The sequence below is a fragment of the Microtus pennsylvanicus genome, chromosome 15 (genome assembly GCF_037038515.1).
Source record: "Microtus pennsylvanicus isolate mMicPen1 chromosome 15, mMicPen1.hap1, whole genome shotgun sequence".
NCBI lineage: Eukaryota > Metazoa > Chordata > Mammalia > Rodentia > Cricetidae > Microtus > Microtus pennsylvanicus.
The window spans coordinates 24,466,188-24,481,549 of record NC_134593.1 but is presented as its reverse complement, the minus strand read 5'-3'; the positions used below and the strand labels follow the sequence as shown (position 1 = coordinate 24,481,549).

General features: G+C 43.0%; 1 protein-coding gene across 4 annotated transcripts in view; it reads right to left on the bottom strand.

Annotated features, from left to right (window-relative positions):
• Positions 1 to 15,362, bottom strand: part of Kif13b (kinesin family member 13B) — a 147,693-nt gene that overhangs the window by 78,605 nt on the left and 53,726 nt on the right. For all 4 annotated transcript variants that reach the window (XM_075949955.1, XM_075949952.1, XM_075949953.1 and 1 more), the window contains 5 exons: positions 13,601 to 13,781; positions 7,295 to 7,382; positions 4,855 to 4,989; positions 3,184 to 3,296; positions 2,020 to 2,131 (listed from right to left, as the gene is read on the bottom strand). In XM_075949955.1, coding sequence (XP_075806070.1) covers positions 2,020 to 2,131; positions 3,184 to 3,296; positions 4,855 to 4,989; positions 7,295 to 7,382; positions 13,601 to 13,781 — 629 coding nt within the window. The remainder of the gene's footprint in view (positions 1 to 2,019; positions 2,132 to 3,183; positions 3,297 to 4,854; positions 4,990 to 7,294; positions 7,383 to 13,600; positions 13,782 to 15,362) is intronic.

The following is a 15,362-nucleotide window of genomic DNA, read 5'->3' as shown; positions in this document are numbered from 1 at the left end:
GTTATTTTTAACCTGAAGTGCCACAAAGAAGTTGCAATTACAGACTAAATTTAATTTAAAAAAAAAAAAGGTAAAGTGGCTACTTTGGTTCATTCTTCACATATTATGAAAGTTACTTTTGATCAAAAACCACGAAAAATCAGTGGGCAGCCTCTTAATGAATCTTTACTAAGGAGCACCACCTCGCACAAACCAGTCAGAGCAGACATGGCTGCCTGTGCCCCAATTCTCCTTAAACAGGGGCGACAACTACTTTGTAATTAATGGCAGCCAACTGAACCAACAAGAGGAGAACGCCTGCTGTCTTAACTGAAGTCACAGGGGCCATGTAGATTCTCATTTTAAATCAGGCACATCAAGGAAATGGCCATGCATGACTGGAAACACCTCTATGGCAGTCTGAGGGAGAAGAAACTTACCAGATTCTCCTTCTGAAACCGCGAGCAATGTAAGCTAATTCCTGAACACTTCCTGGTACTGAAATGTCTATAGTACTCATTCAAAAGCAATTCTTCGGGAGTCAGGAGAGACAAGAGCTTGTTATGTAAACCAGCTGGCCTAAAACTGGAGGCAATCCTTCTGCCTCAGTCTCCTTAGGGTTAGGATTATAGGTATACCCAGTTTACAAGAGATTTTTAATTATCAAAATTTTTCTTGCCTCCTGCTTAAAATTCCACATTTTATTGCATTTTTTGTCAAAGGAAGCCATCTTTTTTGATTTTCTAGTACAGCAATGCACCCAATTTTAGTCTTAGACTTCTGCTAAACTTACTGCAGTTATATAAACAATATTTCAAAGGTGTGCAGAGATGCAGAAAAGATGCTAAGAACCTGAAGGTACCTGGGCAGTGGTGGTGCACACCTTTAATCCCAGCACTTGGGAGGCAGAAGTAGACAGATTTCTGAGGTCAAAGCCAGCCTCGTCTACAGAGAGAGTTCCAGGACTACACAGAGAAAACCCTGTCTCAGGGGTGGAGGGAAGAAGAGGAGGAGGAGGAGGATGTACTGAGTATGTACAGTAGGGAGGAATAGATCCCTTGGCAGTGACTCAGTCGGCTGTGGCATCCTTTACTCCCTGAGGCCCCTGTTTCACTATAGTAAGAAACAGTAAGTACGGTACGTTCTTACCAATGAGAAAATGAGCCATTACTAAACTACGCCAGGCACCAAAGTTATTTCTGTCTTTCTTTTGGTTGTTATTATTGTTGCTTTTAATTGTGTGTGTCTCTGTGTGGATTTAAGCAGGTGAGTTCAGCACCTTTGGGAGCCAGTAAATGGTGTCAGATGCCCTGGAACTGGAGTTTCAGGCAACTGTGAACTGTGCTACACAGATGCTGGGAACTGAACTCAGGTCATCTAGAAGAGGAGAACTCGTTCTGAACCATGTGCCATTGCCCCTGCTTCTCTATTCTCAATGGACCATGGTGAGTATTAGAAAAGCAAAAGCTCTGTCCACACCACACCTTAGTAAAGCTGTCACCTAATTTACATGCTCTAACACCCAGCCTGATGTCCCTCCCCACACCACCTCCAGAAGACCCCAGGGGTCTATTGTGAAATCCCCTCCAAACTTGTAAGTTGAGCCTCCATGCTCACCCTCACTGGGGGCAAGGGTCTCCATTTCCTCCTGTTCCCTCACGGCACTTCATGGAGGTTTTCCTTCCACATTCCTGTCCCTAGTTCATGCTAACAGAGAAATAGCTGTGTGCTCTACTCTATATTCAGCAGCTTTCCAGAGGGAAAGAAACCAAAGGCTCGGGGGGAGAATGGTAGAGAAAATAAAGCTTGGAGCAGGTGCCAGTCAGTGGATTCTGAGTGTCAACACTGTTCCCTCAGCACTAGGTCTTTCTTGCCCATTCCAGCTCCAGGGGCCACTGTGTAGCTAACACCCTTTCCCAGGCAGCTACTAGCCTGAACACAGGTGGAGGAAAGGTACCTGGAGGAGATGAACCACTCTTTACTCTTCCTTTCTGCTAACCACAGAAAGTAGGCTAATGAAGGACAAAGAAGATGACTCACCTTGAGAAGCCATGTGAGAACTGAGTCCCGGTAGGGAACAAACTTATTTTTGTTTTTGCCAGCGCCCTGATCAGCTAGGGCCGAGATAACCAGACCCAGGGTTGTGAGAGACCTGCATGGAACAAAAACCACAATTATCTAAACCAAAACATATCAAATGTCACATTAGTCGCAAGAATGGACAGCAAGGTGCCCTTGTGTCTGCATGTGAGGAGCGCTGTGGTCAGCACGCTGTGGTCAGCACGCTGTGGTCAGCCTGAGCTCCTAGAGGCTGCTGTCCATCTGTGCCACTTGCAGCAATAAAAATGCTTAGCGTTATTTGTTTTTCATATTTGCAGATAAAATATATGAAGTGTAAAACTTCAGGTAAAGATAAAATAAACAATGAACATCTTCAAGAAGAATCCACAAGGTAAAATACCAATTAAAGCAATAGTGCTAACAAACACATTTGCACAAGTCAGTCAGATTCCATATTGGAGAAGTGTTCCACAGTCCCCATTTGTTGCCTGACTCATGGCTGTGGGAACCCTGAGGGCAGGGAAGACTTGATTCCATGAAGAGGTAACGATTCAGCCTGAGGGAGAACCATATGCATTGATATAGTTGGCAGGTGAAGCAGTACTTAGTAAAGTCTTGCTTCTGACACTCTGACAAACACAACAGCAGACCTAAAGGGGCAACCCAATGTGGCTGGCACATTCACTCAGAGATGGATGGTCACTGGCCTTCTCTCCATTGCAGGCCAGCGGTCCTCAAGAGGAGAATGACTATGCTCCATAGGTAACAGTAAGTCAAAAAGAAGAGACTGGGTTGTCAGAACTGGGGGTCATCTCTTAGTGAGTGGATGCCAGGGAGTCTACCAAACATCCCACAATGCACAGCATCCTCCACCCCCAAGGACAAGGAGTCATCTAGTGTCAATAGGGGTATTGTTGAGAAGCCCTGACTTGACTGAGGGCTGTGCTCCTCGATCCTATCAACAACTCCACAGATGAGAAAATGAGCCTGACTCATGGGAAACACTAGGGAAAAAATCCAAACTGCTTGTTCATCATTGCCTCAATCATTCCAGAATCATCTTACTGCAATACCCACAGATGTTCCCCTATTTTTCGGTCAACTCTGTAAAGCAATTCAAGAACGTGATTCTGGGAAGCTTACTTGTTGATGTTGCTGCCCTCCTTCAGCCTGTCGCCCGCAGCTCCAGTTTTTGTGGCTCGTTCGCTCCCAGCTAAATCCACTAAGCTCAGCTTGCCCACTTTCTCTCCAGATGTCTGCAAAGAAAATCGACACATGCTGGCAAACAGCTAATGAATGCCAAAAACAGGCCGGCTCCTTCGAACAGCTTATCGTCTCATTTGTACTGCTGCTGTGCACTGCAGAAAAACAGCACCTAGCACAAAACTGACAGAATTTGCTAACCCGGTAGTTAGCAAACAAGGGACTTGATGGCCTCAGGAAAAATGCTACAAAATGGGACATTTTGGAGAGATTGGTAAAATTTTCAGAGATGTATACAAAAAAATGCTCTTAAGATCAAAAGATTAATGATTTGAAACTGTACTTAAAATTTCACAAATATTAGCCAGTAATCTAGAGACAATATAGTTACATTCTTGTTTAAAATTGTTCAAAAAGTCAAAAACATTTTCTCCTTGAATCTACTGGCTTTAGTTTTCTACCATCAGCTATGGTCTTAGACAGTGGTGTTTCATTCCACCAGATCACAAACTCGTGACAAGTTTTCTATTTTACCTCATCATCAAAACAGAAATTGTGAGAAAGCAACGTTAGGATCTGCAGATTCGACTATTTTGAAAACTTCCCTTTAAAATCTATATTATCATCTGGCTGGGAATGTAGCTCAGTGGCAGATGTTTACCTAACATGCAGAAGACCCTGGGTTCTGTTCTCAGTACTGCAAAAAATACAATATTTCCATAAAATAAACATAACAAAAGAATATTTTGCTTTCCAAATCAAAAGGACTTTTAAAAAAGTCTTCAATGTGGTATTTGCTTTGTTTTGCTTTACACTAAAAAGGAACTCAAAAACAAGTAACTTTGTCTCTAACACTGATCTGGATGTGATGGAGGAAAAAGTGATTTTTCAGCAAGGAAAAACACTACCAATGTGGAGCACCCAGCCAGGAGGTGATTCTGGCTTCCAGTATTCAAAACTGAGGTCCTGAGGGATGGATATCGTAAGTCAGTCTTCACATGACAGGAGAGAACAGGGAGTGAGTCGGCAGAGATGTTCCCAACATGCAGAAGCCCTGAGTCTTCACAGGGTCCCAAACGAGCGCTGCAAGGGTGCTCTACACAGTCTAATGATCTTATGGCATGCTTCCCCAACACAGGCTGCAGCAGACAGCCCGCATCAGGGTGTAAATGCACAGCTGCTGTGGTCACTGCCCTCTCTCAGGAGTGGGGTGGGGGAAGGTCTCAGGCCTAGCCCAAGATTCCCCTGCAGCCAGGCCTCAGGGACTTTCAGACCCTCTTGCTAACGACTGGAAAGCAGAAGCCAAGTGTCTTTCCTGGCTTTTTTTCTACCATCAGGCAGGTCATGGAATCTGAGGTTTCCCAGGACATTCTACAACTTCCAGGGTGCTAAGAGGCAGCTGCACTGACAGAAGCAGTTTCTGCACTCCTGACTGCAGCTGTAGTGTCCCTGTGGTTTTAGGAGTGACTCCTAGAGTTACTGGGGTGCTCCAACAGCACTGCAGCACCTCACTCAGCTTCTATTCCAGTCAGGACCTTTGTCCCTAGTCCTGACCAACAGCTACCATCAGAGAGAACAGGATGAGCCATAATCACTTCGGAAGCTACTCACCCCAGACTTCACATCGTACAGAGTATGTGTCAGGGTGATCTTGAAGACTGCGTGGGACCGGCTGCTTTCCTCATTCATGTTGGTTGCAGCAACTGTGCGAGACTTGTTGCCCTCGGACATCAGAGACTCGATATCCTAAGTGGAAACAGGTTACAGGCATGCATTGGTTATTTGTGAGTAAGTGTGACTCTCCCATACTAGCACGAGCACCCAAGTTCTTAGAGCTACATTTTGTTTTCCAGCGAGAATACAACAGCTCACACTGTTTCTGAGAAACAAGTAAAGTACATTATTTACTGCAGACGCGGGAATAAATGGCAGCTTTGACACAGAAAAGCTAGAACTTAGATTCCTTCAACCCACAGATGGGATCTTACAAGGTAGCCCAGGCTGGCCTCAACGTTGTGATCTTCCTGCCTCTATTTCCACAGTACTGAATCACAGATGTGCCATGCTGGGGACTGTGGTCCCCCAGACCCTGAATTTCTTGTGCCAGAACAAACAGCTTGTCTTTCCTATGCTTGCAGCTACTCCGAGCATGAGCCCGATGGCAGGGGAGTGGTTTCTGATGGGACTGCAACCCAAAGATCCAGAGAGCTGGGGCGTGGCCAGAGCCATCTATAAGCTGCCCCTGAACACAATAAAGGGGGCATTCTTGGGGAATTCAAGGATGACCCATGTCTCTGTCTCTGTCTCTTTGTATGTTTCAATCTCCAACACCTTGTCCGGCTTGCGAACTGTCCCTGTGTGGGCTACAGACATAGTACCACAGTACACTTAGTACAGGCGCTACAGGACCGTAGTATATGTAATTGCATGGACACTACAGTGCCATACACAACATTAGAAACAATACTTTGAGTGACATGAGATGCTGATATTCACCTACTCCAGAAATTAAAAACAAAATTAAGTACATTTAGTTGTAAAAAGCAACACAAGTTTATGCTATTAAAACAAGTTATCTAAAAAGCAAAAAATAAAAAAGATTTACCCCAGCCAGGTGGTGATGGTGGCGGTGTACGCCTTTAATCCTAGCACTCTGGAGGCAGAGGCAGGTGGATCTCTGGTAGTTTGAGGTCAGCCTGGTCTACACAGGAGTTCCAGGGCATCCAGGATGACACAGTGAGACCCTGTCTTTTCCTCACTCCCAAGAGTTACAAGCTCTGAAAGTGACTAGAGCAATCCAACCTTAGCTTCATTAATTACAACACAAATTATCATCACTGGGCTGGGAATGGAGCCCAGGAGCGATGGGCTTGCTTGGTGTGACAAGGTCCTGGGTCACAAGCAATAAAGAACAAATACACACACATAGCAAAGTCATCGACAAGGATCTGTGAAATGAGGACTGAGAGAGATGGAGCACGCAAAACTGCTGCCCAGCTGCCTCCCACCACCCGCTGCTCTTTCCAGTGAAGGAGCCCTCTCTTCTGCTGAGTCGGCTGTGGCAGAACCAAGAGGCTGCATTTCCCAGATGTCTTTGCAGCCCAGCCTGGCCACATGATTAACTAAAGTGTAACACAGACCATCTGGGTGATCCTCCTTAATGGAAGCAGGCATGCCATCATAGCTCTGCTGTAAGAGGCATTAGGAATGTAAGAGGCTGGGATTACAGCATCTCCCTGTGGAGAAGGGAAGGACTTGAGGTCCCTACCAACAGCTTGGAGTCGTGACACCAGCCTCAGACTACCTATTTCAGACATTTTCCCCCCACAGGAAAGGATAGTTTAAATCACTGCTTATTCTTTAATTCACTCATATGTATATTGAAAACATCTACCATATGCCAGGTACTTCCTAGACACTAAGGATACATAACAACAAAACATCTAACAATCCATACAGAAACATTACTAAAATCCTGGTATGTTTTTATGATGTATATACTTGAACATAATCTTAAAACTGCCAAACATCTATGAAAAATTCCGCTGTATAAATTAAAAAGAATGGTACTTAGTAAAAAAAATTAACATAACAAATACTCTCAAAGTAAAATCATTAGCTGCAAAAATAGCAACACAGGCAAAACCCTTTCCAGAACTTTCCCAAGGCCATCCTAGATCCATCAGTTGTGATGACCCAGAGGCCCCATTGTAACTAGGTGACATTTACTGCCTAGTTTCTATGAGTTACTAAATGCTGGTATTGTAAATTTAATTTTAAAAATATAATACAGGGCTGGAGAGATAGCTCCAGAAAACATGAATTCGATTCCCAGCAGCCACATAACAGCTCATAACTGTAACTCTAGTTCCAGGGGATCTGATGCCCTCTTCTGGCCTCAGAGGCACCAGGCACACACATGGTACGCAGGAATACATGCAGGCAAACACTCATACATATAATAAAAATAATAAAAGTTTTAGAATACAAAGACATGTAATGAGCCAAAATTACAGTAAATTGAAGCAGCTTATATAAAGAATGCTGTTACCTTGTAGCTTGTGACAGCCAGTTTAGAAAGTCCATCCACGTATGGTCCCAACACACTGTGCTCTCTCACTTTCAAAGTTTGACGGCTTCTGTTCATGACAGAGATGTGATCCATTAGTGATGACCTTTTTTAGAAGGACTCGACTGTGCTTCATAGAAATGTACACTTCTTTCAAGACGGAACCCCCCAAAGAGCAGAGGAGCTGACTGGATTCCTCGAGGATTTAAACCTAACTTTAAAACCCTTGCTGGGAAGAAAAGCTTGAAAATATGGTAAAATACCACATGGCTCAAAAGGGTAAGCGTGGGAAGTCTAGTTACTACCACGAAGAATGCAGAGTCAAATAAATACCAACAATCTCCTTGTCTATCCCAGAATCGGCACTAAGACAGAAAAACCACAGGCGTAGCTTAGCAGTGAACAAAGAAACAAAGACAACAAATGGCTCTCACAGCGATTTAAAAGACACAAGACTGAGCTTATCTAAGGCTTGCCTGGTTGTTCTAACAAGAGGGTCTGCACACTTTATCACACTAGAGAAAAGGGAGAAGAATGGCTGTTTCAATAAATGCACAAGAGATTCAATAAAACAAGAAGCAAATGTTCATTAGTTTCTAAAACAAATCTCCCAGCAAGCTTGCAGCTGTGGCACTCTCAAGGCTTTCAGCAAAGTACTAGGAACACCTGTCCAGATGTTGGCTAAAGGGCACCAAGTTTCAGTCAGGATGGGAAAAGTCTGAGACCCACAAACAGCATGGTGACTCCAGTCAGTCACTGTGTAATCATAATTCAAAATTGCTGGAAATGGGTTTCATACCACAGCAATAAAATGACAATTGAGGTAACAAATAAATTAGTTAAATTGAGGAAGCTGTTCCACAGTGTCTACATATCCCAAAATAGCCCACTGTAATCTATAGAGGAAAGTATTGTCAATTAAAATTATTTTTAAAAAGAGTAGTTACTAACAGTGAAATCTTAGGTGATGATAGTGTTTTATCTGTATTATGTGTTTGTTTGGCCAACAAAAGATACTACGTTTTCAAAATAAATGAGTTAGAATGTTTAAAATTCTGTGGTAGTTTTTGGTGCCTAAGGTTCATGCCCCTCAGCTGACGCCCATGCTCCTTTACAATCTTTCCTGTCAATTGTCTTGTCTGCCCACCCCTGCCAGGGGTCAAACTTTATTTGCATAACAGACTTTGCCTTGTATTAATAATAGTTTTGGGGGTCTATAGTTCCTATACAATCCCTGGTATCTAAGAGTCACTCAGAGAATTAACACACTTGGCTAACAAAATAGAAACAACTACAGTGCCAACGAGGACTTGCGAGATATCAGCCACAGGGCTTAGTAGAGTACAGTACAGGTTACAGGGGGAGGGGGACCTGGAGACAGAGTCCAGGGAATGGGGGGTCCTGGAGACAGTACAGTAACAGGGGGGCCTGGAGACAGGGTACAGGGAACGGGGGGCCTGGTACCATCTCTACTTCATCCACCATATGGGAAGCGAGCAGAGGTACTGAGGGAGTGGGGAACCAAGAAATAACTCAGCCATCTAAAAGCCTTACTGTCTTTCAGCTTAGTATTACCTAATGATTCAGAATCTTCTAGCATCCTATGTTCAACTTAAAATGTTCTATGAATGCAGATGATGCCACGTGGTTAATATGGTGCTGAGCTCAGCTGAAGTGGACACAGCCCGAGATTTGGGTTACTGCTCACCTTTTACAACAGCACATAGTTTGCGATTAACTTTTAGTCCTTCAATTTTCCTTTTTGTTTATATGTATACGTATGTGGGTGGGTATATGTGCATGTTCAACTGTGTGTAGGCGTGTGTATGAACAAGTGTGTACCTGTGGATGCCAGAGGTCAACCTCAGAAATCACTCTTGGGATATTCTCCACCTTATTATTTGAGACAAGGTCTCTCACTAGGACCTGGGATTCCATGAGTAGCTAGGCCAGCAGCCTGTAAGCCTCAGGGATATGCCTGATTCTGCCTCCTTGGTACTAGATTACAAGCACACACCATCACACATGGATTTTTTTTTTAAACATGGGTTCTAGGGATCCAATTCAGGTTCCTGTGCTTTCACAGCAAGCACCTCACAGAGTAAGCTGTCTCCTCAGCACTACCTCCCCCTCCTTTTTATGTGTGTGTTTTATTAGCACTTATGTCTGTTAGCCACTTGTAAGCCTCGTGCTCACAGAGGCCAGAAAAGGACCTGGATCTGGAGTTAGAGATGATGTGAGCCACCGTGTGGGTACTAGAATTTGAACCCATGTTCTTTGAAAGAGCATTAAGTCATCTAGCTCTCCAACCTCCCTGCTCCCCTGTTCTTAAAGACAATGTATATATACTACATTATGCTCAAGCAAAACAAGATTACATTGTTTTACATGATAGTTACTGAATTAATAAAATCAGTACTTCATTTTATTTTTTATTGATATTTATTGAGCTCGACACTTTTTTCTCTGCTCCCCTTCTTGCCTCTCCCCTCGCCCCTTCAACCCTCCCCCAGGGTCCCCATGATGCTCCCAATTTACTCAGAAGATCTTGTCTTTTTCTACTATTTCCCATGTACATTAGATCTATGTGAGTCTCTATTAGTATCCTCATTGCTGTCTAAGTTCTCTGGGATTGTGGTATGTAAGCTGGTTTTCTTTGCTTTATGTTTAAAAACCACCTATGAGTGAGTACATGTGATAATTGTCTTTCTGGGTCTGGGTTACCTCACTCAAAATGATGTTTTCTAACTCCATACATTTTCCTGCAAAATTCAAGATGTAGTTAATTTTTTTTTCTGCTGTGTAGTACTCCATTGTGTAAATGTACCACATTTTCCTTATCCATTCTTCAATGGTGGGGCATTTAGTTTGTTTCCAGGTTCTGGCTATGACAAACAATGCTGCTATGAACATAGTTGAGCACATGTCGTTGTGGAACGATTGAGCATCCTTTGGATATATACCTAAAAGTGGTATTACTGGGTCTTGAGGAAGGCTGTTTTCCAATTTTCTGAGAAACTGCCACACTGACATCCAAAGGGGTACCAGCAATGCAGAAGTGTTCCCTTTACCCCACAACCTCTCCAGCGTAAGTTGTCATCAGTGTTTTTGATCTTGGCCATTCTTACAGGTGTAAGATGGAATCTCAGAGTTGTTTTGATTTGCATTTCTCTGATGACCAAGGATGTTGAACATTTCCATAAGTGTCTTTCAGCCATTTTAGATTCCTCTGTTGAGAGCTCTCTGTTTATGTCTATACTCCATTTTTTATTGGATTATGTGTTCTTTTGGTGTCCAAGTTCTTGAGTTCTTTGTATATTTTGGAGATCAGACCTCTGTCTGATGTGGGGTTAGTGAAGATCTTTTCCCATTCCGTAGGCTGTCATTTTGTCTTGTTGACAGTGTCCTTTGCTTTACAGAAGCTTATCAGTTTCATGAGGTACCATTTATTAATTGTTTCTCTCAGTGTCTGTGCTGCTGGGGTTCTATTTAGGAAGTGGTTCCCTGTGCCATTGTGTTCAAGTGTGCTTCCCACTTTCTCTTCTATGAGGTTCAGTGCAGCTGGCTTTATGTTGAGGTCTTTGATCCATTTGGACTTGAGTTTTGTGCATGGTGATAGATATGGGTCTATTTTCATTCTTCTACATATTGATATTCAGTTATGCCAGCACCACTTGTTAAATATGCTTTCTTTTTTCCATTTGATATATTTTGCTTCCTTGTCAAAAATCAGGTATTCAAAGATGTGTGGATTGATATCCGGGTCTTCTATTCGGTTCCATTGGTCCTCCTGTCTGTTCTTATGCCAATATCAGGCTGTTTTCAGTACTGTAGCTCTGTAGTAGAGTTTGAAGTCAGGGATTGTGATGCCTTCAGAAGTTCTTTTATTGTTCAAGATTATTGTGGCTATCCTGGGTTTTTTGCTTTTCCATATAAGTTGAGTACCATTCTTTCGAGGTCTTTGAAGAATTTTTCTGGGATTTTGATGGGCATTGCGTTGAAAGTACTTCACTTTATTAATTAATAAAATTTAATAAAATCATTTTTAAATTGAATTTTTCACAAATACTCTGGTTAAAATAAAATCTTATTTAAAACTTCTGATCCAATTACTTTGACTTTTCAGAAACAGAAATGCTTGTAGGGTCTGGCAAGATGACTCAACTGTTAAGAGCGTTTGCTGTTCTTGTTCAGGGCTGGAGTTCCACTCAACAGACAGCAGACTGCTCACTACGTTAACTCCAACTCCATGGCATCCCATACCCTCTTCTGACCTCCACATATGCACACACACACACAAAAGTTTTTACATTAAAAAGCAAACCATTTTTTTTAAATCTTCAAGGAACTTTCATAGAAAAACACCACAGCCCGCACATGTTGAGCCCTTACTGTATGCCAGAAGTCCAGAGACCTCAGGTGTACCACACTCTCAATCTTCACAGCAGCCCTCTGGGATGCTGTAAATAGCATCATTCATTCCCTGTGCAGTTTGCCGAGGAAGTGTAAGGAACTTGCTCAACCAGTAACAAGAGGATCCTGAGCTGTGAGACTCCAAAGCCCATGTGCTGAGCACTAAGCTACATGCAAAACAAACTAGTAATCACTAAAGACTAAACACACCTGACTGGCAGACTTCAAACTGCTGGAGATACAGAACACAGGCATAAACAGCTATAAAGCCTACCAGTTGACTGCTCCTGGGAAGGGTAGGTCTGAGCTATCTCAAAGAAACTGGCCATCTCACAGAGGTCAAAATACAAGGAAAGCAGGAAGGCTGAATTAAAAAGTACATAGGGAGCAAAATATGACTGCCTAAGCCATGACTACCTATCTCTGGCCTCTGGCTTCTACATACCTTACCCTCCAGCTGAAAGATGACCATCCTGCAAATGAGTGATATCCATACACTTCCACAAGGCTGTGCCTATACATGAGTGGGTCTCGTCTCACTTCTGAGTGGACAAACCCCTACTCAGCATATAAACCATCAAGCACCTCTACAGAATCCTCTCTTGGCTCTGGGAAAGGCCCCCTTCCCTTTTTACACTCTGCTTTGGGTTAGCGTCCCTCACAAGTGAGAAGCAGACTGCATGCCCCTCTAACTTGTCTGCAAAACTGATTCTCTCCATACTATGGCTCTTCCTCTGAACTGCATGGGGCCTGGCATATAAGAATGACTTGAGGGGCTGGAGAGATGGCTCAGAGATTGAGAGCACTGACTGTTTTTCTAGAGGTCCTGAGTTCAATTCCCAGCAACCACATGGTGGCTCACAACCATCTGTGATGAGATCTGGTGCCCTCTTCTGGTGTGCAGGGATATATGCAGACAGAATATTGTATACATAATTAATAAATAAAACTTTTTTTTAAAAAAAAAGGATGACTTGATACACAATGGATAGGTAAAGTGTGGACAAACTATCAAGTGTCAACTCAAGCTCCAGCTGAAGATCATTATCAAAGAAAGGTGGCTGTCAGGTACTGAGATCCATTTGCTCTTGATTGAGCCTCACTGGGATTCTGTGTCTCTCACATCATCTTTCCTGATCCACCCTCCTCGCTCAAACATAACTCACTATCTGCTCCTGGGCTTTAAGCCCTGCCCACATGGCTCTGTGACCTAGTTAATATGGTGTCACATGAGCCAGCAACAGCCACAGTCTTTGCTTCCCACTCTCCATCTCCCCACCCCCCTGAGGTACATAGGTTCCTCGGCTACCTCTCCCCCTCCTCATTCAGTTCCATGTGGCCACAGGGTGAGCACAGCAATTCTAAGGACCTCCTTATGCTCTAATGCAGTTCTCTTTCAAAGTCAGTCCCATGAAATCAGGGGCGTTTCTTACCCTGGGAGGGGAGGGAGTTTTTAGATTAACTACCCTGAGACCAGGTTCAAGTTCCCAGTTTACCTCCCACCTCAATTCACACCTGGAACCAACCACAGAAATCCACCCAAAATTTACTGCCTCTAAAGAAAAAAGCTGAATCACTGAAGGCTACAGCACACTCGTATTAAATGACTGCCTCTCGCCACCTCTGTTTTGTCTGTGGCTTTGGGTAATGAGAGGAGAGGCAGCGTGGCACACGTACAGACCTGCATCATCACTCTGCCTGCTCCAACGACCCCGAAACTGGCTGTGGGAAGCTGATCCGTGTAAACATAAATCACAAACAGCATGGCGAGACCACTCTCCACTACAGTTCAATTACAGACTTCTCTAAAGGCAATCTATTATTGTTTCAATCTGTTTCAAAAAGGCCCAGCACTCCAGCCTCCAAGTCTTTTACCCTTTGGGGTCAAGAAGGTCTCGAACTTTCTCATTATAAATCTCCATGTAGGATACTTCGACTTTAAAGCTCTGCTCTTCACTCTCCTCTTTCTGGGTCCGCTCGAAGAGTCCACTGCAGAGTCTGGGGATTAGTCCTGGCTGGTCGGCTGTGCCCATCATGGTGTAAGACTTTCCAGACCCTGGAAAGGAAAAGGAGCCATCACCACCTCTTGGAGAAGTCTAAAGGCAGGTAACCCTATTTCTACTACTTATAACACATTTTTAGAATTCAGACAAATGCACAAAATATAATAAATATACACATAAGAAATGCATCCAAGAATAACGAGAATGAAACATACAGAAACTTCTATTACTTGTGTAAAACAAAAGTAAACATGGTCTAGAAAGAAAAAAAACTTATCCAGCATAATGACCCATACTTCTAATATAGCACTCAGGAGGTAGAGGACGAGGATCAGGAGTTCAAAACCAACCTCCACTACTTGACACCTTGTTTTTAAAAAAAAAACAAAAAACAAAACAACAACAACAACAACAAAAAAGACAGACCCTCCTTGAATAATCTTCATATTTTAAAAAAATTACCGCTGGGCGGTGGTGGTGCATGCCTTTAATCCCAGCACTCGGGAGGCAGAGGCAGGCGGATCTCTGTGAGTTCGAGGCCAGTCTGGTCTAGAAGAGCTAGTTCCAGGACAGGAACCAAAAAAAAAAAGCTACGGAGAAACCCTGTCTCGAAAATAAAAAAAAAAAATTGCCAAAAACATAGCAAGATTTTTCAAGTTTTCTGAGTAAGTTAAAATCATCCAATACTGTTATTATAGATATTCCTAACTACTGAAATCAAAGCACAAAAGACAAAGGCACCCATGGGTTTTGGGGCAAATCAGCTTACTCTTACAAACAGTAAGCAAAACAACTTACTGTTACTCTTATAACAGTACACTGAACAAACAATAATCTCCCTCTATTTTTTACAAGCATTTTCTCCATTGTAACAGAAATACATATTCTTTAAAGAAGACTCAGAAACCTGTGTGATGGTACACATCTTTAACACCAGCACTCCAGAGGCTAAGGCAGGAGGATAGCAAGGTCCAAGCCAGACTGGGTTACAGAAGGAGATCCTATCAAAAGACAGAAATAAAGGAAGGAAGGACAGATGGATAGACAGACCAGAAAACACAAATGAAAAAGGGAAAGATTAAATCGCCTCAGTCCTACCACCAGGAACCCACACATGACACTTAGGTGTAATCCGCCCTTCGGGTACCAATGGCTTTGCAGTCAAGTGTGTGCTTTCCACCTCACAAGTCCTGCTGTGTCACCTGTCACAATACCTAAAACTAGTGTTCTCATTCCAGGCCTTTCCTAAAGTGTGCACAGGGTAACCCATCATGCCAATCCTACAAGAGGGTCTACAGTAAAAACATTTTACAGTGAGGAAATGATAAAGCAGAAAGGCCCATTGGTGAGAGGCATGGGCAAGAGAGCATCTGCCACGCCTGGCTCAGAATTTCTGTTCTTTTGGGCACAACACATGATGCCCAAACCCATCATAAAGACTGTTCTATGAAGAGCCCTGTCCAGTTGGCCAGATCACATGATAAACCATTTAAAAAGCAGCTAGTTTCACTTTAAATTGGTTTTCTTTCTTTAATTATGAAGTATAAAATCCTAAATCCCTTTGCAGTTATGCCCAGTAAACTATTAACAAATGTGTTCTTTAAAAAATATATTTTCAAAAAAAAAAAAAAAAA